This window comes from Geotrypetes seraphini, chromosome 4 (genome assembly GCF_902459505.1).
Source record: "Geotrypetes seraphini chromosome 4, aGeoSer1.1, whole genome shotgun sequence".
Taxonomy (NCBI): Eukaryota; Metazoa; Chordata; class Amphibia; order Gymnophiona; family Dermophiidae; genus Geotrypetes; species Geotrypetes seraphini.
In genome coordinates, this window is record NC_047087.1 from 109,780,747 (window position 1) to 109,804,026 (window position 23,280).

Genomic DNA, 23,280 nt, shown 5'->3' on the forward strand with positions numbered 1-23,280 from the left:
ACGCACCAAGGCTCCTTCCAAAACCTTACAATCATGATCTCTGGACCCAGATGAATTTTCTTCCGCCCAGTCTTCATCAGACTGGACCCCTGTCACTGGAGCATGGCTTTGCTGCAGGGCACAGGCACTCTAAGCATTAAAACTCCAGCACTATAGCTGCCAAGACCTCCAAGGGGTTCATGCGGCTGCTATAATTCAAGTATACGTCATACATCATACTGATACATTCAGTTGTAAAACCCTGACCGGGATGCCCCGAGGGCCCATGTGGGCACTCCTGTGTCTCCTCTGTGGCACCCCCAACCCCAGCTGACCTGACTTGGGAACCAAATCAGGAGACCACTGATACTCAACCATTAAGCTGCTCTGTCCTCTCTCAAGTGGAGAAATGAGAGGACCTAGAAAACTTTACCTCTGAAATGAGGGCCCACACCAGCCTCCGCGCCAGCATGACTGTGATGAATGCAGCCAGGTGGTAATCAATTAAATGAAAATTCTGCAAAGAGAAGACAAGTAGTTAAAAGCATAGATGAAGATTGTTAACCACCATCCCTGACCAGTCCAAAAGCATTTGGGCACTCATTAATTGTGGCAATTAGAAACATGATGGCAGAAAAAGGCCAAATGGCCTATCAAATCTTCCAATCCGCAGCATCCATTATCTCCCCCCTCTCTCTAAGAGATTCCATGTGCCTGTCCCATGCTTTCTTGAATTCAGATAGTCTTTTTCTCTCCACCACTTCTACTGGGAGACTATTCCATAAATCTACCATCCTTTCTGTAAAAGAGTATTTCCTTAGATTATTCTTAACCTGAAACTCTGCCCCTCCAAAACCCATGCAGCTTCAACCAGTTTATAAGACATAAAAAGAGAGATATCTTTCATGATGCAATCCATAACCCTACTCTCCACTGCTTACCACCCTAGCCAACAGATTAACTATCACCACCTAATTGTATCCCCACCCTGGCATCCTGTTTGTTTAGATCAGTGTTCTTCAACCTCTTTACACCTATGGACCAGCGGAAATAAAATAATTATTTTGTGGACCGGCAAACTACCAAGACTGAAATTTAAAAAACCATTTCCGTCCCATCTCCGCGAGCTTCGTCCCCGCAAACCATCTGATCCCATCCATACAAGCCTCAGTTATGATTTTATATTGAACGTATTTTATTAAAGTATAAAAAAGAAACAATATTCTGTACAATTGTCATTTTATAAATACAAATATACAGAGCAAGGATCAACAAAACCCCTGTCTCCCTCCCCTTCACATATATCCCCTCTACTATCAAGAAAACTGAATAAGCCAAATTATTACAGAATGTTACACAGAAATATCATGCTAACAGAATACTGCAGTCACACATGACAGGAATAGTGTTAGAGGAGTGCCCCCTGGTCAGAGAGAGCCCCCTGCCAGCTGGAAGATACATAGTAACATAGTAGATGACGGCAGATAAAGACCCGAATGGTCCATCCAGTCTGCCCAACCTGACTCAATTTAAATTTTTTAATTTTTTCTTCTTAGCTATTTCTGGGCAAGAATTCAAAGCTTTACCCGGTACTGTGCTTGGGTTCCAACTTCCGTAATCTCTGTTAAGACTTACTCCAGCCCATCTACACCCTCCCAGCCATTGAAGCCCTCTCCAGCCCATCCTCCACCAAGCAGCCATATACAGACACAGACCATGCAAGCCTGCCCAGTACTGGCCTTAGTTCAATAAAGAAGCACTGCCTGGGCTTTGCAGTCCCCAGTTATATCTCTAGCAGGGTATATATATTTCAAATCTGATATATTCTAACGACAAAATAAAATTATTTTTTTCTATCTTTTGTTGTCTCTGGTTTCTGCTTTCATCTTCTTTTCACTCTCTTCCTTCCAGTGTCTGCCCTGTCTCTTCAATCCAGCATCTGCACCTCCTATCCACTGTCTGCCCTCTCCCCCTTCCATATGGTATCTGCCTTCTTTCTATGCCCCTCTCCCCTTTCCATCCAGCTTGTGCGCCCTCTCTCCTTTTTACATGATTCATTCCAGTTTCACAGCTCTCTTCATTTTTATCTCTCCTACACCAGATCTAGCATCTTTGTCTCTCTCTCATTCCTCTGCTGACCTCCTTTCCAGCATCAATCTCTCTCTACTTTCTCATACCTCTGTCTCTCCCCTTTCCCTCATCTGATCTCTCCATTCCACCCTGACCCCTTCCCCTCCTCTGAGCTCCCTGCCAGCTGTTTCCTTTCTTTTTTCCTTCTCCCTTCCCTCCTCCCCCTGTCCAACAGTAACTCTCTTCCTATCCCTTTCCCTCCTCCCCTCCCAGCAGCATATCTCCCTTCTACCTCCCTCCAGGTCCAGTAGCAGCTATCCCTTTATCCAGCAGCTTCCCAGCCTCCAATAGTGGCTTCCTCCCCTCCACTCTCCTCCCAGCAGCTCTCAGTACTTGCTTGCTGCAGCGATCCACTTAGGCAGCCTTGGGTCCTTTGATGGGTAGCTCCGCCTCTGAGGAAAGAGGAAGTGAATCACTGCGCTGGCAAGTACGAGAGCTGCTGGGAGGGGAGACAGCAATTGTCGAAGACTCCCCATGATCTCGCTCACCCCTATTCCCAAACTCCCGCATGCCCTGCACATTTGCGATCCCCCCCTCCCCCCAAGCTGGCACAAACAGCGTTGCACCACAGGCCCTGCCGCCAAAGATGAGCTGGAGGCCCCTACCCGCCGCCCTGCTGTTGAGTCATGAGTGAGTGGCCCACCAACAGGAAAGCACAGGGCCAGCGCCGCACCACTCACTCACCCGTGGACGCTGTCAACAACCCGACGGCAGCCAGCAAACACGGCACGATCCCGCAGCTGCATGGGCTCAACCCGCTTCACCCAGAGGCACCCTGTCAACTGCTGGGTGCCTGCGGGATGCACGTGGGTGGACTCTCGCCGCACAAGCGAGCCGTCACGGAGGGAAGGCCCAGGCGCTGCCGATGGCCCCAATCCACACATCAGCCCCGTGCACCGCCTGAAGCCCGAGGCTGGGTGGAACAGCAGCCTGCCACCAACACCACTGCAATCGGGGAGACCAAGACTGGTGCTGCACTGCTATATACCCAGCAGGAAATTTCAGCACATTATTCTTGCTGGCCCTGTGCAGACCGGCAGGAATTTTCTGCAGACTAGCACCACTCCACGGACCGGCGGTTGAAGAACACTGGTTTAGACTGTAAGCTGTTTCGAGCAGGGTCTGTCTCCTTCATAACTCTGTACAGTGCTGGGTATATCTGGCAGTGCTCTAGAAATAATTAATAGTAGTAGTAGTGACTATTACCCTCCAGGAGTTTGCCTAACACATTATTTAGAACTAGTTTTTTAGCCCGTTACATTAACGGGTGCTAGAATTACCTCCCCCCTGTCCAGCAGCACCCCTTACCTGATCCCTGTCTAGTAGTACCCCTTCTCCCTGCCGGGACAGACTCAAAAGAGGAGCTCCGCCCCCTTCCAGCAGTCTTGCTGAAGATTTTGATGCAGGCACGTGGTGGTCCGTTGGCGGGCCGGGCTGCTGTGTTCTAGGCCGAGGAACCTTTCCTGCGGGGATAGCGGGGGCTTCGTCTCTGGCCAACGAGCTCATCATGCACATCTTCTTCTCCCAGACTGGCTGCGGGTCTCGGCCACCTGCTCGCGCCGGCGCAAGCACCTCTTCTACCCAGCGCGAGCGCCTCTTCCACCTGGCGTTCTGGCGCCAGCTGGGGCTCAACATGCGCGTGTCGTCTGCACCTCGATTTCCTCACGTGAAAGGGCGAGCCTGCGGGTTGAGTTCACCGCCGAGAACTACGTAAGCGCGAGGCGGCGGCCGCAGTTACAGGAGGCGACACGGAGCCCGAGGCGGATGCTGGTAGCCCCTCCTCACGCTGACTGGATGACCTGCGCGCTTCCCCGGTGCGGGTGCTGTGTGTGCTGAGCAGTCCGTGAAGTGTAAGGGATCCGGTAAGTCTGCACATCTCCTTGGGGTCTGCGAGAGAGAGATGCGTTGAAAGCGCGCATGCGCACTCCTGCCGACCACGGACCTACAGATCAGGGAACACGCCGGTAAGAGTGCGCATGCGCGCTTAGCATTTTATTATAGTAGATAGTTAGGCTAATCTTTCCCAATGCAGAGGACACTGATATATGGAGACAATGTAAACTCTGCAAAATGTCCTGGCAGGGAAACCAGAAAAGGGAGATGATAGCAAGACTGACAGATGAGGGAAATTCAGTAATCCCTTGCTGAAGTAAAGCATGGTACTATAGACACAACACAGCAACAAGTGGTGGTTAGCATCTCCAGCAGATCTATCTGAACCACAAAAATGAGAGTGTGTAATGAGAACTTCTTATGAGATCCCCAAATTCCATTACTAAAGGGTTATAAAGTTTATAACCCTTTAGTAATGGAATATAAACTACAGTGCTGTATAGCTTTTCCATCAATCTCTAAGATGAATGCAGAGTACTCAAATGACAGCATCATACTGATGCTAGGAGAAGAAAGTTCTATTCATTCACTCAATGCATTTCATGAGGGATGAGGTAAAGAAACACTAAGTTTTGCTGAAAAGGAAAGTTACTCCAATACCAAGTCAGAGATGCATAGGAGAACTCACCAATGAGGTACAGGAGGCAGGGTGGTTATAAGGATACCACCACACAGTCTTGTAGATATTGATATATTGAATGAACAGGGCCACCAGTAAGTAGATGAAGAAAAGAAATTCAAAGAGAAGGCTTCCGTCTAGTGGCAAGTCAGGAATGCGGCAGTGGCGCACAGGCTCCGGGGTAATCAGAGCAGTGATGGGAGGGGCCGAGAGGCCAAGAGTACTACCATTCCTGTAACAGAGACAAACACAGCACATCTTCATGCTTTCAATAACTGTGTGCATGCACAATATACATTATTAGAAAACTTGTACAGATGTTTTAAATATTACTATAAATGATCACTATCACTGAATGTTACAATTCTGACAATTGTTAAGCTTTATTATTTGGCTCAGCAAATTCCTCTTACTTCTTTAAGCTTCCAGCTCTATTGGAACCAGGCTATCTTGTACTACAGAGCCATGAACCTTTATTTGCATTTACCTGGGGATTATTTTTCTTCTATTTCACATCCCCCTACCCACTCATCTAGCCCAGACAGCATAGGTCATGCTCCAGGACGCCTCAAGGAACATGTACTACGACCCTTAAATCTTAGCAGTAGGTGTTGCTGTTGAACATTGACTAAGATACCCTCCTCCTTAAAAGGCTGTGAATATAGCCTTCTCAGTTGCCCCAGAGAACTACTAAAAATAGTTTTTTAAACATTAAAAAAAATTAATGTTAATGTACTTGTGCTGTTTGTAGATATGTGGCTTTACTTTTTGAAGCATTCTTGTTGTGCCACTGGTCATTAACATACATGGAAAAAGAGATTAGTTTCATACCTTGATGATATCTTTTCCAGTAGATAGGAATGGTATGCTGAACCATAGGGTTATCCATCTGTGCTTGCAAGCATACTGCAGAAGATATCAATCACAGCTCTTCAACTCCTCCTCCTTCTCCATGGTCTCTGTTGCCCCCTTCAGTCTGTACCAAAGCTGGTGACAGCCCTACAGAAGATGACAAGAAGAGGAGGGATACAGGGAATTCCCTGAAACCAGGTGTCTGATTTGCTCAGATAAAGTTAAAACAGTTCATGAAGAAACAGTAACATAGTTAAAACATTAACAAGCCTCTGAGAGGAACAATGAATCCAAGAAAACACAAGTTAATCAAGAAACATAAACAGCCTGAACATTTATGAAGCTCAACTATTCCTCCCTTGTAATCCAATATACAGCATCTTCCTAATCCAAAAGTCTGACTGACAGAAAGCAGGAGGGTTCAGCATATCATTCTTATCTACTGAAAAAGATATCATCAAAATAAAAACCTAATCTCCATATTAAAGACTGCTTCTCCCACTAAGGAAGCCTCACTTTGGGACAATAAAAGGATTAAATCTGACCCCTCGTCCTCAGAGTCTCTGTCAGATGGACCCATTAGAATCCAGAATTATCTCTTCTCACAGGGAAGAAGTGCTCTGAGTATCCAGAGAGGCTTGCGCATTGTTCCACTCGCTAGTGGACCTGACCGGCATAGTTCTGCCTTGTGTATAAGTCTATGGGGAAGGGGAAAGAAGGTACCAAGCCTCGAAGCAAAGCAAATCCGACAAAAAGAGGCACTGGAGATATCAAATCCAACCAAGTGGTCAGAATTCCTTTATTAGCAGTTTATATCAAAAGTTTAAAAACAAGCAAAATACCAAAAGTCAAAGTCTTTAGAACTTTGACTTTTGGTATTTTGCTTGTTTTTAAACTTTTGAAACAACTGCTAATAAAGGAATTCTGACCACTCGGTTGGATTTGACATCTCCAGTGCCTCTTCTTGTCGGATTTGTGTAAAAGTCTGCCAGAGGAGATTAACTCCGGGGTAAAAGCCTGTGTGGGCAACTCTCTTTCCTCCTTAGCATGGAGTACACACCTTTTTTGGGGATGTGAAGCATTTGTGCCCTTATGGTACACAGGACTGCTATCCCAGGGCTCCAAAAGGTGTTTCATTCCCCCCCCCCCCCCCCCCCCGAAGGTATTCTCCAGCTCTAGAAGATTCTCCAGCTCTAGAAGATTGCAGAGGGGCTAAGCCTGAAGCTCCTGCCCCTCCATCCTGTGCCATGCAGTACATAGTGCAAGGGTGCTCTTCAGCCACCCATCCAGCACAAATAAGGCATGAAATAGGGGTATTAGGATCTAAGGACTCCATGCCTGTCAGTTTTGAGGCAAAATGAGGTGTTTTAGAAAATTTGGAGAACTTAGGGAAGAAAAACAAAATCAGGAAATCCAAGATAGCCACTGCGGCAGCAATTTTTTTTTTTTGCCAAAAAATGGCTTTCAAACACTTCAGGGCTGACAAAGACCTAACTGTAGAAACAGTCAAAGCACACTTTTCAAGACACTCCAACCCCCATCCCTTTATTTTCCCCATAGGCTGTCACAGTCTGTACTCACAGACCATGTGCTGGGAAAATGGTGCTGCAGCCTGCTTCAGCTCCCTTAAGGTGTAGCTGTAACTGGAGAGGTTCTGTTTCAAGCCGCCAGTCAGCTCCATCAAGATCTTCAGGCTGCCAGTTGGATGTTAATTGGAGTGATCCTTCACCTCCCCCAGACCATGATGTGTGACATGGAAAAAAAAGAGGGGGAGGGGAAGTTCAGCCAGCACCCTGAGCATCCCAAAGGACCGCTACTGATGCCTAACAACCTGCACTCAAGTTCCTGACCAAGTCAAGGAAGCGAGGGCCCAGAGCCCTGAGCTCCACAAATCTTCAGAAGGCTGGCTCTACAGGTCCCCGAAGGATACACCTGCCAGCTTCAGACTAAAACATCTTGCTCTCACTGAGAAGGCAGAGGAGTCCCTAGAACAGGGATCTGTGATACTGCACAAAACATTTTGTGAATAAGCCAAAAAACTGAAAAACAAAGAAATAAACAGAGCAGATCAGAAGACACATTCATGCTCACTTGCACAAGGAAGAACTGAAGAGGGCAGCAGAGACTGTGAAAGAGGAGGAGCTAAAAAGCTGATTGACATCTTCTGCAGCATGCTCATAAGTACAGATGGATAACCCTATAGTTCAGCATACCATCTCGATTGCATCAGAAATGCGTGCTTGCAGTGGCACCAGCAGAGAATCGTGCCAAATAAACTGCATTTTCGACACTAGCTTCATATAGCACAGTTACTTACTGTAACAGGTGTTATCCAAAGACAGCAGGCAGATATAGCACAGTTACTTACCGTAACAGGTGTTATCCAGGGACAGCAGGCATATATTCTCACATGTGGGTGACGTCATCTACGGAGCCCCGGCGCGGACAGCTTTTCAAGCAAACTTGATTGAAGTTTCAAGTTTGCACACTGCACAACGCATGTGCATGCCTTCTCGCCCACTAGAGGGCGCATCCCACCTCGTGGTCCTCAGTTCCATAACTAGCAAGGAAGCCATCCCCGGGGAGGCGGGCGGGTTGTGAGAATATATGCCTGCTGTCCCTGGATAACACCTGTTACGGTAAGTAACTGTGCTTTATCCCAGGACAAGCAGGCATGATATTCTCACATGTGGGTGACCTCCAAGCTAACCAAAAACAGGGCAGGTGGGAGGATGGCAATTTAGGAAAACAGATTTTGTAAAACTGACTGGCCAAACCGGCCGTCACTCCTGGATAGAGTGTCCAGACAGTAATGAGAGGTGAATGTATGAACCGAAGACCAAGTGGCAGCCTTACATATTTCCTCCATCGGAGTGGATCGGAGAAAGGCTATCGAAGCTGCCATTGCTCGGACCTTGTGCCCCGTGACTCGACCCGGGGGAGGAAGGCCAGCCTGAGCGTAGCAAAAGGAAATGCAAGCGGCCAACCAGTTAGACAGAGTGCGCTTGGAAACTGGATGCCCTAATCGATTGGGATCGAAGGACAAAAACAATTGAGGAACCTTCCGATGAGACCTGGTGCGTTGAAGATAATATGCCAACGCCCTCTTACAGTCAAGCGTGTGAAGCGCCGTCTCGCCGGGATGGGAGTGGGGCTTCGGGAAGAACACAGGAAGGACAATGGACTGATTGAGGTGGAAGTCAGACACAACTTTAGGTAAAAACTTAGGATGGGTGCGGAGAACTACCTTGTCGTGATGAAAGACAGTGAAAGGAGGGTCCGCAACTAAGGCTTGCAACTCCCCAATCCGCCTGGCGGAGGTGAGGGCGATCAGAAACACCACCTTCCAAGTCAGAAATTTCAAGAGGGACTTGTTGAGTGGCTCAAAAGGGGGTTTCATCAGTTGAGCCAGGACCACATTCAAATTCCACACGACAGACGGAGGCTTAAGAGGGGGACAAACCCTGAGTAACCCTTTCATGAAGCGTGTCACCAAGGGATGGAGAGACAGAGGGCGTCCATCCAGAGGTTGGTGGAAAGCAGAAATCGCACTGAGATGAACCCGCACCGAAGTGGTTTTCAAGCCAGAGCGCGACAAATGAAATAAATAGTCCAGAACCGAGGATACCGGAACTGATACCGGATCCAGGTGAAAAGACGAACACCAGGTGGAAAACCTGGTCCATTTCTGCGCATAGCAAAGCCTCGTCGAGATCTTGCGGGAGGCTTCCAACACCTCCCTCACCGATTGAGACAGGTCCGGAGGAGTCAGGGAACAAGAAACCAAGCTGTCAGGTGCAATGACTGCAGATTGGGATGTAACATGGATCCTTGACTCTGAGATAGCAGAGAAGGAGAGACAGGTAGGGGAAGAGGCTCCCTGGCACTGAGCTGGAGCAGCAGGGAGAACCAGTGCTGACGCGGCCACCGAGGTGCTATGAGAATCATCGTGGCCGTGGACAATTTTAGGTGTACCAACGTTCGCATGATCAGGGGGAACGGAGGGAATGCATACAGGAACCTCCCTTCCCAGTCTAGTAGGAAGGCATCCGCTTCCAGACGGTCCCGCGAGTACATCCGAGAACAATATAGTGGTAGTTTGTGTGTCTCCGGAGAGGCAAACAGATCCACCTGTGGCGTTCCCCAGCGAGCGAAAACCTCGCGTAGAACTGCTGGGTGCAGGGTCCACTCGTGCGGTTGCAGAAGTCGACTGAGTTTGTCCGCCAGGCAATTCCGTTCTCCTTGGATGTAGACCGCCCGGAGGAAGATGTTCCGGGAGGCCGCCCACTCCCAAAGGCGAAGAGCCTCGGAACAGAGGGGCCAAGATCCCGTTCCCCCCTGCTTGTTCACATAGTACATTGCCACCTGATTGTCCGTGCGGACGAGGACCACCTGGTCCTGCAATATGTGAACGAAGGCTCGGAGTGCTAGGAAGATGGCCCGCAGCTCCAGCACGTTGATATGACACCGACGGTCTTCTGCCGACCACAGGCCCTGCGTGCGAAGACCGTCGAGATGGGCTCCCCACGCGTACTCCGAGGAGTCCGTGGTCAGGACCTTGCGAAAAGGCGGAGTGCGGAACAGTAGCCCCATGGACAGATTTGAAGAGTCTGTCCACCAACGCAGCGATTTCCGCAAAAGCGGAGTCACCGAAATGAGGCGAGACACCGGGTCGCACTCCTGACGCCACTGGGACGCGAGGGTCCACTGAGGGATCCTCAGATGTAGCCTCGCAAACGGCGTGACATGTACCGTCGAGGCCATATGGCCCAGCAGCATCATCATGTGCTTGGCCGACACCCTCGATAGTTGAGAGACCTGGCGGCTCATCCGTACCAAGGCTTCCAACCGCTGGGTCGGCAGGTAGGAGCGCAGGCGCACCGTGTCCAGCACCGCACCTATGAATTGAAGAGACCGAGACGGCCTCAACTGAGATTTTGGAAAGTTTATCTCGAACCCGAGAGTTTGCAGGAAGGCAATAGACTGTCGGGTCGCTGAGATAACCCCCTCCCTGGTCGGGGCTTTGATGAGCCAATCGTCCAGGTAAGGGAACACATGGAGTCCACGTGACCTCAGGGCTGCCGCGACCACCACCATGCACTTCGTGAATACTCGTGGGGACGCGGCCAGGCCGAAGGGCAGAACCCTGTACTGGAGGTGGAGGTCCCCCACCTGGAATCGTAAGAATCTTCGGCAGGCGGGGTGCACCGGAACATGGGTGTATGCTTCCTTCAGGTCGAGGGAGCACATCCAGTCCCCTTCCTCCAAGAGAGGATACAAAACCGGGAGAGATAGCATTCGAAACTTCTCCCGGGCCAGGAATTTGTTGAGCTTCCTGAGGTCCAGTATGGGGCGCAGGTCCCCGGTCTTTTTTGGAACCAAAAAGTAGCGGGAGTAAAACCCCGTACCCCGCTGGTCCTTGGGGACCGGCTCGACCGCCCGAAGCTTCAAGAGGGCTTTGGCTTCGGTTATAAGGGTCGGTAGCTGCGAACGATTGCAGGGGACTGAACTTGGGGGACTGTCCGGTGGCGAGGACACAAAGTTGAGCGAGTAGCCCTCGGAGACGATCCGGAGCACCCAAGCGTCTGAGGTAATCCCGGTCCATGCCTCCCGGAAGGACCGAAGACGGCCCCCGATAGGAAGGGGTTCCTGTGAAAGTGCGGAGGGGAACCCGCCCCGTCCGCTCAGCCCGTCAAAAGGAAGGCGCGGGCTTAGAAGGGCCCTGCGCCGGGGCTTGGGTTTGTCCCCCTCTGCCTCGCTGAGACGGACGTCTCGGAGGCGGTCTCGAGAAAGCCGGGGTCGACTTCTGAGGGTATCGGCGCGGCGGAGGCCGGAAGGGTTTCTGCGGCGGGGGCCTAGGTTTGGGGCGGACCAGGGATGCTAGAGAGCGCTCCTGCTCCGACAAGCGCTTGGTCGCCGCATCCAATGACTCGTCAAATAACTCGGACCCCACACAAGGCAAGTCTGCCAGGCGTTCCTGCAGGTTTGGGTCCATGTCGAGGGTGCGAAGCCAGGCCAAGCGGCGCATGGCCACCGCGAGGGCCGACACTCTCGAAACCAGCTCAAAGGCGTCGTACACTGCATGGAATAGGTACAACCGCAGTTGAGACAGGTTGGACATAAACTTATCGAATCCTGCTCTTTGGGAGTCCGGTAACGAGTTTCGATATTGAGGAAGGTCCTTCACCATACCACGCAAATAGGAGGAAAAGGTGAAGGCGTAATTTAGAACCCTGGTGGCCATCAGGGAATTTGAATAGAGGCGACGGCCAAACTTGTCCAGGGTCCGCCCCTCCCTGCCTGGTGGAACCGCCGCAGAAACCCGTGAGGGCTGTGATTTTTTAAGAGCAGACTCCACCAGAAGAGACTGGTGTGAGAGCTGCGCCTTATCGAACCCGTTAGGGGGAATCGTCCTATACTTCGATTCCATTTTTGAAGGCACAGACGTGACTGTAAGAGGGTTTGACAAGTTCTTCAGCCAGGTTTGCAGAAGGACACTGTTGAGAGGGAGTCTAGGCACCTCTCTAGGAGGAGTGGGGAGGTCCTGTTCCTCCAAAAATTCTTTGGAATACCGAGAACCTACCATCAGGTCAATCCCCAGGACTTGGGCCATGTCCTGAACGAAGGATGAAAATGAGGACGGCCTAGCCTGGGGAGACGGGGTTCTCGACCGCCCCACCGAGGAGAGGGGGGAGGCCTCATGGGAATAATGAGGATCCCTAACAGATCCCGAATCCCAGGATCCCCTCTCGAGAGCCCTCGAGGGGGAAGGGGAAGTTATCCTCCTCGCAGAACCCTTGGGTGAGGACCCCGGGGTTCGTGGGACACTCTCCCGTTTCCTCGGCGAGGCGGCCCGGGAAGACTTCCCAAGAGGTGAGCGGAGAAGCCTCGGGTTGTCGAGGCGCAACTTCGACACCTGCAGCGCCTCGCCCCCGAACGACGAGGAATGGTCGCGCCGAGGCGAGCCTCGGGGCCGCTTAGACTTCCTCGATCGACGCCCCGTCCGAGGTCGCGTCGAGGGCGAGGCGTGCCTGGAAGACCCGGAGGAAGAGGAGGAAAGACGGCGCACTCTGCGCAACTTTTCTTTGGGCCTTACACTCCGCTCAGGGGGTTCCCCCGAGGTCGAGGTCCGGGGCGGGGCCGAGGCCGAGGTGAACGGGGCCGCAGTACCCGAGACCGAGGTCGCCGAGGCCGGGGCTCCCGAGGGAGCCGAGGCCGGGGCCTCCGAGACCGAAGGCGCCCCGGCCGAGGTCGAGGCTGCCGGAACCGCAGCACGCTGCAACACTTCCAGGGCTCCCGACAGCTCCGAGGAGATCAGAGCTCGGAGGAGATCCTGGAAGGCCGGAATCCCCACGAAGGTGGGGAGTTCCGAGTCCGGGGCACACTCCCTGGAGGGCGACCTCGGTCTCGAGTATTCCCTCGGGGTGTGCGGAGTCGAGGTCCGATGCGGGGCCGGGGTCGACCCACCCGCCTTGGCCTGACTCGAGGATGGCTTCTTTGCTGAAGGGGATGGAACAGAGGACTTACCCGAAGCTTGCTTCACTGACGACGCCTTCGATGAAGAGGGCCGAGGCGAGGCCGAGGCCCCCGAGGACGCCGAGGCCGAGGTCAAGGCCGGGGCCGAAGCCGAGGCCGACGTCGAGGCCTTAGGCGGCGCGTCGACGGCGAACAATTCCGCCATTCTGGCCTTACGTCGACGGAGGGCCCTGTTTTGGAAGGTAGCACAGCGATCACACGAGTCTGTCGGATGTTCGGGCCCAAGACAGACAATGCACCACCGGTGAGGGTCAGTGATGGAAAGCAACCTCTCACACCGGCTACACTTTTTGAATCCCGTAACAGGACGGGACATCCACGAAGAAAAAGAAGAAGGCCGGGAACGTACCGACGTCCCGCGGCCACGGCTTCCGGGAGCCCCCGGAGCCCGACGAAAAACGAAAGACTTTTTTTTTTTTTTTTTTTTTGAAAAGAACCGAAAAGAAAAACAGCACCGCGAACTAATTCGAAGGGGAAAAACAACTAAACGCGGCAGCTAGAAGGCAAAAACACTGGAGCTCAGATCCACAGGGCTTTCTTGCTCCGCGGAAAAATTTGAACTGAGGACCACGAGGTGGGATGCGCCCTCTAGTGGGCGAGAAGGCATGCACATGCGTGGTGCAGTGTGCAAACTTGAAACTTCAATCAAGTTTGCTTGAAAAGCTGTCCGCGCCGGGGCTCCGTAGATGACGTCACCCACATGTGAGAATATCATGCCTGCTTGTCCTGGGATAATCTCACATATGGGTTGTCATCCATGGAGCCCGGTATGGACAGTATGAAAAGTGTACTGTAACTTTAAGTTTTAAGAAACTTTGCGACTGCCCGCACTACGAATGTGTGAGTGCCTTCCCACCCGATGCCCACTTGTGGTACCTCAGTTCTGTAAGCAAGCTAAGAAGCCAACCAGGGGAGGTGGGTGGGTTGTGAGAATATCTGCCTGCTGTCTCCGGATAACACCTGTTACGGTAAGTGTGCTTTATCCTAGGACAAGCAAGCAGCATATTCTCACATATGGAACTCCCTAGCTTATTGGAAAAGGATGGAGGGAGAGTTGGCCAATGAAGGAAAGAAATTTTGTAGAAAAGTACTTGACCAAAGTGACCCTCCCTTCTGGAAAAGATTCCAGACAGGAGAGGGGCATGAATGAGTAAAAGGACCAAGTAGATGCATTGCAGAATGTACCTATAGGAGAGGAACGTAAGAATGCAACTGAAGCCACAAAGGCTAAGATCTTAGCCTATCAGAAATTCCCCAAGGTGCAGTATAGCCCAAACATGGCAAAAGAGATACAGATTGTAAGATATGAGGGACTAGATCTCCAAGGATAGGCAAAGCTAACCCGTGAGATATGAAAGGGATGAACCAGTGAGAAGATGTTATGTAGATCATAGTTCCTTGCAATAGAAAATCAAGGTCCTTTTGAAGTCCAAGGTATAAAGAGCCATTTCTCCAGAGTGAGAATGAGGTTTAAAAGAGAAAAAATAGAAGCACAATGAGATGTATATGACATCTCCTGACCACTGTTGTCCAGACAAAAAAGAAGGGGTACAGAGAAACTGCTGTATCATGGCGCAAAAACTATACAAGGCTCAAGAAAAGGGAGCGACAATGTGGAGAGAATAAGTTGAAGGTACCAAACCACTAGAAACTGGTGGAGATCGACAAGACTTGTACAAAGCTGGAAATCAGAGGATGAATATTTTGTTGAGCTGAACATGGAAAATACTCATAACCTGAAGGCAAACTCTGAATGAAGTGAAGCCAAGAGCCAAGTAGGAGATGGGTAGGAAATATTACCGGAAGGCAGAAATGAAGTATGTTAAAGGCTTAATAATATAAAGAGCCTAGAACAATGAAAACCATCTCCCCCACTCCTCATAGGGCTACTGTAAGAAGGTTGTCTGGACACAGCTAAAAGAGTCTAAAAGGATGAGAAAAGACCAGCATCTGCTGAGGACACCTCGAAAGGCACTAAAAAGTGAAAACAGACTTCCAACTTCTGAGACAAAAACTTTTGTCTATGGTAGAATAAAAAGAAGTGTTCACCTGCAATTTTGTGGTTCGCGAATCGCGAACTCACTCATTCGCAGTCTGCTCCGACCGTCTCTTCCTGTAGTAAAGTCAGGCTACGTCAATCAGGAACTGCATGTTAAAACAGCCTGGGGTAGCCTGACTTTACTACAGGAAGAGGCGGTCGGAGCAGATTGTGAGTGATTTTCTTCACCTGCTGGCGCTCCAACTGCCCTCTCCTGCCTCCCCTGCCTTTTGACAGGCGAACCTAGAATGGAACTCCCCACAAATTTCGGGGGAGTACTGTATTATGGCTATCTGGCCCACCAGGGGCTACAAGAAGCCTGGAGGCCAATTACTGCCGAAGCTGAACTAGCTAATTGAGCAAGAGAGGAAATGGAGGAAATGCATAGAGGGATTGGTCTGGTCCATCCAGGAGAAAGGCCGCCATTGCTAGACAATAAGGAGAAGATTGTCTAGAACAAAATGGGTAAGTTGTGATTGAAAGATGTATGCCGAGTACTTTCCTAGGGCCAAATATTCTCAGATCTTTGACAGAGAGACCGAGAACTAGAATCTCTGGCTGAGGTATATAGCACAGTGCAACTTGAATGATTCAGCAACAAGGAGAAGTTGAGATGAAGTGCGTCTGAGCACAGAAGTTATCTGTGTTAGCTGAAAGAAATGTAAGAGACCTGTATGGAAAACCCAATAGGAACAGGATTGTAATGCGCATACTGACTCCAGAATGCATAAGCATCTAATTGTAGATTATATAGAAAAAAAAAATGTCAGTCCAGATACTATGACTGAGATAAACTGGAGCAAAAAGAAAAAACATCCTAAAAAGGATGTAGTGGCCTCCTCCTCTCCTAGAGCCATTCCCAAACATCCATGCCTTTTAAAATGAAAAGGAGATGGAGTAAAAAGCTTTGTGGAGAATGTTCCTTAGAGAACAGGTGTAGGGAAAATAGTTGGAATAAATGGATGCCTTCGGGAAGGTACTGTATAAACATTGATGGTACAGTGGAAGGCATGTTGCGAGAGAAAAACTGATTGATCCTGCTTTTAAATGAAAAAGTGCAAAGATCTGATATGGCAGGAATTTAACTTACAGGCTCTACACCTCCCACCCCCACCCGTTAGATCCTGTCCTTGAATCAAAATATCCAAATAGCAGGAAAAGAACCACCTTACAGGCTCTACACCCCATGGTGGAATCCTGAAGTAGTTGCAGCCTGAGTGATGTATGCTGAAATAGATTTGGAGGAATCCAACTTTACAGACTCTACACCCATGTTAGATTTCCCTCGCAGTGGAATGGAAAAGAGGCAATAGGAAAGAAAAATACCTTACAGGCTCTACATCCATAGTGGACTTTCCACAATGCAAGCCTACTCATAGAAGAGAGTTGAAAAGCATCAGAGAGTGATCTTTGAAATTCCAGAAGGGAGGGAAAGAGAGAGAGAGAGAAAGAGAAAGATTTTTTTTTTTTACTATACAAACAAAAGTAAAACTAGAAAGTATAAACTAGGAAAAAAGAAATGTGAAGGAAGTGGGAAGGCTGAACATGAAAATGAAGAACTGAGGTACCACAAGCAGACATCGGGCAGGAAGGCACTCGCGAAGTTTCTTAAAACTTAAAGTGACAGTACACTTTTCATATTGTCCGTACCAGGGTCCGTGAATGGCGTCACTCATATTGGAGAATATGCTGCCTGCTTGTCCTAGGATAAATTGAAGTACACTGTTGAAGGAAACCAGCATCCCCAATATAAAACAATGCATTCCTGCAGGAACACTAGCATTGCACCATAAGCAGAAAGGCACTCATGAAAGAGCACATTGTGCTGCCTGTGGAAGGGTAGTTTTGGAAGGATATATGGGAAACCAGCTGCAGGCAGTGAAGGAGTGAAATATGCCTAACTGCAAGTATGGTCAGGGCTACTAAATGCTGATCCTCTAAAATAAGAGCTAATCTGTATATTATCTGCAGCAAGCCAACCACAGATTTTGCCATTGAAGTCGGTGTTGACCTGGAGTCTCTGCAGCATTACTGGTAGGCTTAAGAGCTAGCATTGCATAGGAAGACTACAGCATTACCTCAAATAACATGGGCTGCCAGAAGTCACACCAAGAAAAGTCAAATACATGTCCATGGATGACTTCTAAGTAAGAATACAAACAGTGGTATAGCAAAGGTGAGAGGCGCCCCTCCATTGCCCTCTTCTCTACCCCCACCCCATCTACTCCTTCCCCACTGCCTCCTGCCCCTTTCCCCATACTTCTTTAACATTCCTGGCATAAGTAGCAAACTCAACCTACTGCTCGCGCCAGCGTCTGATCTTCCTCCGACGTCACTTCCTAGGTGCAGGTCCAGGAAGTGACATCAGAGGAAGAGCAGACACTGGTGCGAGCAGCAGGTTGGGGTTGCTGTTTGCGCCAGGAACATTAAAGAGGTATGGGGGAAGGGGCACATGAGTGCAGTAGTGGAGGTGGGGGAGGAGGGGTGCTGGTGGAGGAGGAGGGGTGCTGGTGCTACCACCAAGATGGTGCCCGGGCCGGACTGCCCCCCTCTCCCCCTTACTATTCCACTGAGTACAAAGCAAATCATGTCTCCTCTGCTAGGATTATAAAGCATTCAGCCATTTAACTGTGTAGAAACCATGATTAATCCTATTAACAGTATATTCCTGATACATCATATCATATCTTTGGAGGCAGGGATTTTTTTTCTACAAGAATTCCCTAGGTCTAAAAAATGATTTACTCACATACCATATATACTCAAATATAAACTAATCTGAATATAAATAGAGGTAACCTTTCCCCCCACAAATGGAGGAAAAAAAGGTTGACTAATACAAACTGCACCCAGTCCCCTCCCTTTCTGCTCTGCCCTGCACCCAGCTCCCTCCCTCCCCTGTCCTGCCAGGTTTTGCACCCTGTCCCCTTCCCTCCCTTTATGCCTTGCAAGCCTCCCCCAAGCTTGCTGTAAGCCCTAGTGGTTCAGCAGAGCACTGGTGACAGGAGAGATCCCTCCCCACCTCCTGTCTCAGCCGACTCCGACACATTCCACCTCCCTTCCAGACTTTAAAAAACCTACCTTTAAAGCTCTGGTGGTCCAGCAGTGAACTGCGGCAAGAGCGATCTTCCTAGGCTCCTGCCTCTTACAGAGCCGCTATTTGAATGCCTGCTGCGAGGTCTTGCAAAGTTGCCACGAGAACTCGCGGCAGCCATTCAGATAGCGGCTCTGCATAGGATAAGAGCATAGGAAGATTGCTGTAGTTTCCATGCTCATGTTGACATTGTTGAGTTATGGGATCAGTTGCTGAACATGGAGAAAAAGCAGCAGGACTGAAGAATCCATTATTGCTGAGGGGTAAAGAAAAGTCATTCTAACCGTGGACATGACCTGGAAGTCTCATAGCAAGGATACTATGAAAACACAATGTAAAGAAAGATTGGTGACAATGTCATGAGCATGGAAAAGTACAACATAAAAGTCTCTTGTCAATGAACAGCAAGACTCAATGAGATGAGGAAGCATATTACATTCAGGGAGCTGCCCAGAAATCCCAGAATCTCATTTTACAGAAAGTTCCAGCAGCATAGAGGCTTTAAAGAAATTAAACTTCCAGTAACACATGAGTGTTCATTTATGAGGAATTCAGAAGGATGCCACCCAGAAAAGCACTAGCTGTAAAAGTAAAGGGTATGGTCCCCTCCACCAGCTTTCCAAGGTTATTTTCCAGTGCTATAAAATTGACACCCCTGGATGGGTGGAATTGCACAGCTCCCCTTACTCCCCTTACATTGATTCCCACCTGTTCCTCAGCCCTGTGCCATTTCCACAGGTTCCACCAACCAAAGTCTGCAGGGAAGGCAAAGCTGAACGGCTTAGATGCTGCCGGCTTGGACCCCTCCTTCCACCGGGCATGACCAGGAACCAATCCCCTTTCAGCGCTGCTGGTAGGCTCCACCCCAGGACAGAGAGAACAACCTCCAAACCTTTCCAGCTCTGCAAGAGATTACATATTATTAAACAAAGTAGGTAGCAGAAGGTTCCTCCCCATAGTGACCCATAAGCCTGAAGATGAAGCACGCTGCATCTGAATAGCATATACGAAAGCCTGCATACTGCACTAGTGGAAAGTAGCTTGCTGTAAAAAAAAAAAAGGGGGGGGTTTCTACATGCACTATATTCCTTCTTTACCCTATGAAAATCCACTGCTTATTTAATCTAGGATAAGCAACTTAAAATCTGGAATTCTGTATCTCTCATATATAAATATGAAGCTAAAGTAGCTGAAAAATGTAGATTTGGGAACCTACTGAATTATTTTGTTGAGATTTATGTAAATGATGAAATAACTCCAGCTTTCATTTACAAATCATTGATTCCCTATACCTCAACCAGACTACTGAGGTCCAATGATCAACATTTACTAGTTATTCCCTCACTTAAAATTATTAACACACGGCGGCATTTCATCTTTTCTGTTACAGCTCCTCAAACATGGAATTCCCTCCCTATTTATGTTGCTGGGGATCCAACGCCTAGGGAAGAAAACAATTTGGATAAATTTAAGAGCAAACTAAAAAGCTTTCTTTTTAAAGATGCATTTAATAATTAGAAAGCCTGACTAGGAGTCTCATTCCAATCCCATAACTTCTCTGAGGTTCATTGTTCTTTTCCTTCCTATTGTTTTTACCATAATTGTCTTCTCTTCTATCAATCAATTTGTATTTCTTTTTCCATCCTTTCCTCGTGTTTTATTATGTTTGTAAAGTTAGTCTTCAATATGTTTTATAAGGTTTAGTTCTTTGTTTGTTTTGTTGCCCCCTTAATTTTGTAATTTTACTGATATGTTCATCGCTTAGAATTTTGACTAAGCGATCAATCAAATTTATAATAAACTTGAACTTTGCCCTTTCTACTTTGTATATAAGAGTAGAGAATGACATGGTGAGAAAATTCATCACTGTTCCCACCCACGCGGATAACTACGGGAAACCATCTCCATGTCATTCTTTAAAGAGAAGGAGAACAATCAGAGTATGAATAGGCACAGGCACTGACCCTCAAGCTTTGCTCTGAAGATTGCTGGTGTAGAAGGACTGAGGTTGAGAAAGACACTAAAGAATGACACGGGATTGTGGGACAGAAGCGGTGATGAATTTTGTCACCCTCTCATTCTCTATATAAGTTATATTTTTTTTATCTTTGATGTGTAAGACTGCACTATATTATTCAGTTTTTTTATTTCCTTTTTTGAGCTGTAAGCATAGTTTCTTATTTATTATATTATATTGCTGAAAACTTAATAAAAACTGATTTGAACTTTAAAAAATTAAATCTGATTTATTCTTTTGGGATCTTGCCAGTTACTTGTGACCTGGAATGGCCACTGTTGGAAATAAGATACTGGGTTGATGGACCTTCAGTCTGTCCCAGTATGGCAATGTTTAGGTTGTGTTACAGCATATATATTTCCCCATGTATCCTTGATGAGCTGTGCTCATCAATTTCTGACAGTAAGAATTAAAAGGACTAAAGGGTTAACGTGATGCTTTACCACAAAGAGAGACTTGTAAAGCATTATATACTTCCTCAGAGGGCTCAGCATGTTGCTTCTACCATGAAATTAATTCCACCCTAGGCAGTAATCAGAAGCTCATTGCCAAATGTCCTTCCTGTCAGTGAAAGAGTGGCGATTGGCTCTTGCATATGGTTGCCAGATTTCCTCTTTGGGAAAAAAAAAAAAAAAAGAGGACACCTGGCCCCGCCCTATTCTTGTCCCACCTCCAGCTCCGCCCCCACAAGAACCTCCCCAAGCTCGAAGGCCGTATTTGGAAGCCTTCGCACATGCACGATGTTGATGCAATGACATCACATACATGTGCGTAGGACATCATCAGTGACTGCCACGCATGCACAAAGACTTCCAGACACAGCCTCCGAGCTCAGGACTTCCAAAACCCGGACAAACCCTGCTGGTAAAGTCCTGCCTAGCAGCCCCTAAACTCGATCCTTCCTCTTTCCATGTTGCTTTCTGTGCTGGCCCTCTGACATGATTCCTCTTCCCCAAAAAAGCCCAAAGCCCCAGTAGTCTAGTGACTCTATCCTCCTCCCCAATTCCAAAATGAAAAATAATCTTTTGGGGTCTATTAAAACCTCCCTCCTCTGACCCAAACCCTTGTAACTTAAAAAAAAAAATCCCCTCTGAAGGCAACCTGAAATGCAATAAGCAGAGTCAGTCAGCCAAATAATGGAATTTTCCCCTTATTTGTTAGTACAGGCAGAGACTACCAACTAAGGGGGAAATTCTCTTATATGGCAGGATTCACTGTAATGGATAAAAGCAACACAGAAGCAAGAGAACCCTAATTGGCAAACAAGAAGTTGCCATTATAGGAACATATTTTTTCATGATAGTGGCACCAGAGGCAGCACCGAGTGGGCATTGCTCCTGCCTCTTTCATCCCCTTATCCTTTCTTAGTCTCCTTTTCTTTTTTATCTTTCTCACACTGTCCTCACTCAGTTTTCTGTTCTTCCTCATTCTTTCACCCTCCTCCGCCTCCCTTGATATTCTTCTTGTGTCGTCCCTCCCTTTCATCCCATCCATCCTCTTCTATAATCTTGACCTTCCTGGTTCCTCCTCCACCAGCAAGCAAGTTCCAGCAGCGAGGCTTACTTTCTTCTTTTCTTGTAACATCTTTTTGTGCTTTTGTTTTCCATATTTGTCTCAGCTTGTTTTAATTTTCCTCATTTTGTGTTTCTAAGGTTTCCATTTCTCCTCCTTTTCCTTTCTTCCTTTACCTCTTTTTATTCCTTTTCACTTTCTTTTTCTCACACCCTCATTTCTTTTCTGCTAATTAATATGGTATATCCTCCCTATCCCTTTGCTGTCCAATGTTGCAGGTTTTTTTTGTTGATGCAACAGGTGTTTCTCTTCTGACTGCAAAATGTGACAACTCAAATTTGAGCCATGCAATGTGGAAACTCCCAAGTTGGTATTGAAGTCGCAAATCTCAGGAGACATGAGAGTAGCAACACAGTTCCTACATTGTATAGCTCAGTGTTCTTCAACCTTCTGACACCTATGGACCGGTGGAAATAAAATAATTATTTTGCGGACCAGAGGTTGAAGAACACTGGGCTAAGTCATGGTCCAGAACCTGCACATCTCCGCCCCATAATAGTACTAATTGCAACACCATTTTTTCCATTCATTTTTCATACACACACACATGTGCCGGCCCTGTGGACCGGCAGGAAATTTCTGTGGACAGGCACTGGTCCACGGACCAGTGGTTGAAGAACACTGGTATAGCTCACACTTGAGCAGATCTAGCTGTGCAGACAGAAGAGGAACTGTTGGTGGAAAATATAAAAAATAAACTTCATGAAAACATGAAATCCTGAGTTCCAGGGTGATCTGGCACCTGGGATTTGTTGAGTCCTGTTTTATGTAAACAAAGATAGAAATTTATTGTTCTTAAGTTCTTTAGCAGCCTATTACACAGAGATGGAGTGATGCATGAAAATGCTTTTTTTTTTTTGACCTGCTATCCACAATAATGGCTCTTAAAAAGATTGCAGGGGTCACACTGGAACATAATGAAGGGAAGTTTCAATATCTTAAGTAGAACCAGAATCTTAAAATTAATCCTAAAGCGTAGCCAATGAAGACTCTACGAAGTCTACCATATTTTGATTAGCTGAAGATGGTTTAACTGCCATTTAGGGAGACCTAACAACGAATGAATGAAAACAGTCAACACTGGATAAAACTGTGGCCTGTACAACAGCATGGAGATCATTTAATTGTAAAAAGTGCAACAGATTGAATCACAGGTAATTGAGAAAAAGAGTAACTTTATAAATCCCCAAAATTCTGATATTCAGTTAGGGCTGGCCAAGATTCCCTTCTATAAACTCTAAATATTGCCAAGTGTCTAACTCAACCCGTTAGTTGATTGCTAAATTAAATCTTATTTTTAGAGTTCACCATTTCCAATTCTTTGTTCATAAACCCATTGTAAACACAGAACTCAATCTGAAGGGTCAGTTACCCAAAGTAAATTCTGTATATTTAATTTCTTTTTTTTTCCAATATGTTTATTGAGAATTGCTACTAAGACTGCCCAAAGGCTGGACATCCAACAATCAATACAATCTTAACTCAAGCTTAGACAGCTAATATCATACAAATAATACAGGAAAAGATCAGTGCGCCTGCCCTAATAGCAG

The 23,280-nt window shown here is 47.8% G+C and overlaps 1 protein-coding gene across 5 annotated transcripts in view; it reads right to left on the reverse strand.

Moving 5' to 3' along the window:
- TMEM39A (transmembrane protein 39A) overlaps positions 1 to 23,280 on the reverse strand; it is a 95,887-nt gene that overhangs the window by 19,956 nt on the left and 52,651 nt on the right. For 3 of the 5 annotated variants that reach the window (XM_033943159.1, XM_033943158.1, XM_033943156.1), the window contains exons 2-4: positions 18,838 to 19,043; positions 4,631 to 4,853; positions 413 to 496 (exon numbers count right to left, since the gene is read on the reverse strand). In XM_033943159.1, coding sequence (XP_033799050.1) covers positions 413 to 496; positions 4,631 to 4,853; positions 18,838 to 18,962 — 432 coding nt within the window. In that variant the 5' untranslated portion in view covers positions 18,963 to 19,043. The remainder of the gene's footprint in view (positions 1 to 412; positions 497 to 4,630; positions 4,854 to 18,837; positions 19,044 to 23,280) is intronic. The other 2 variants (XM_033943160.1, XM_033943157.1) reach the window with 1 other exon arrangement.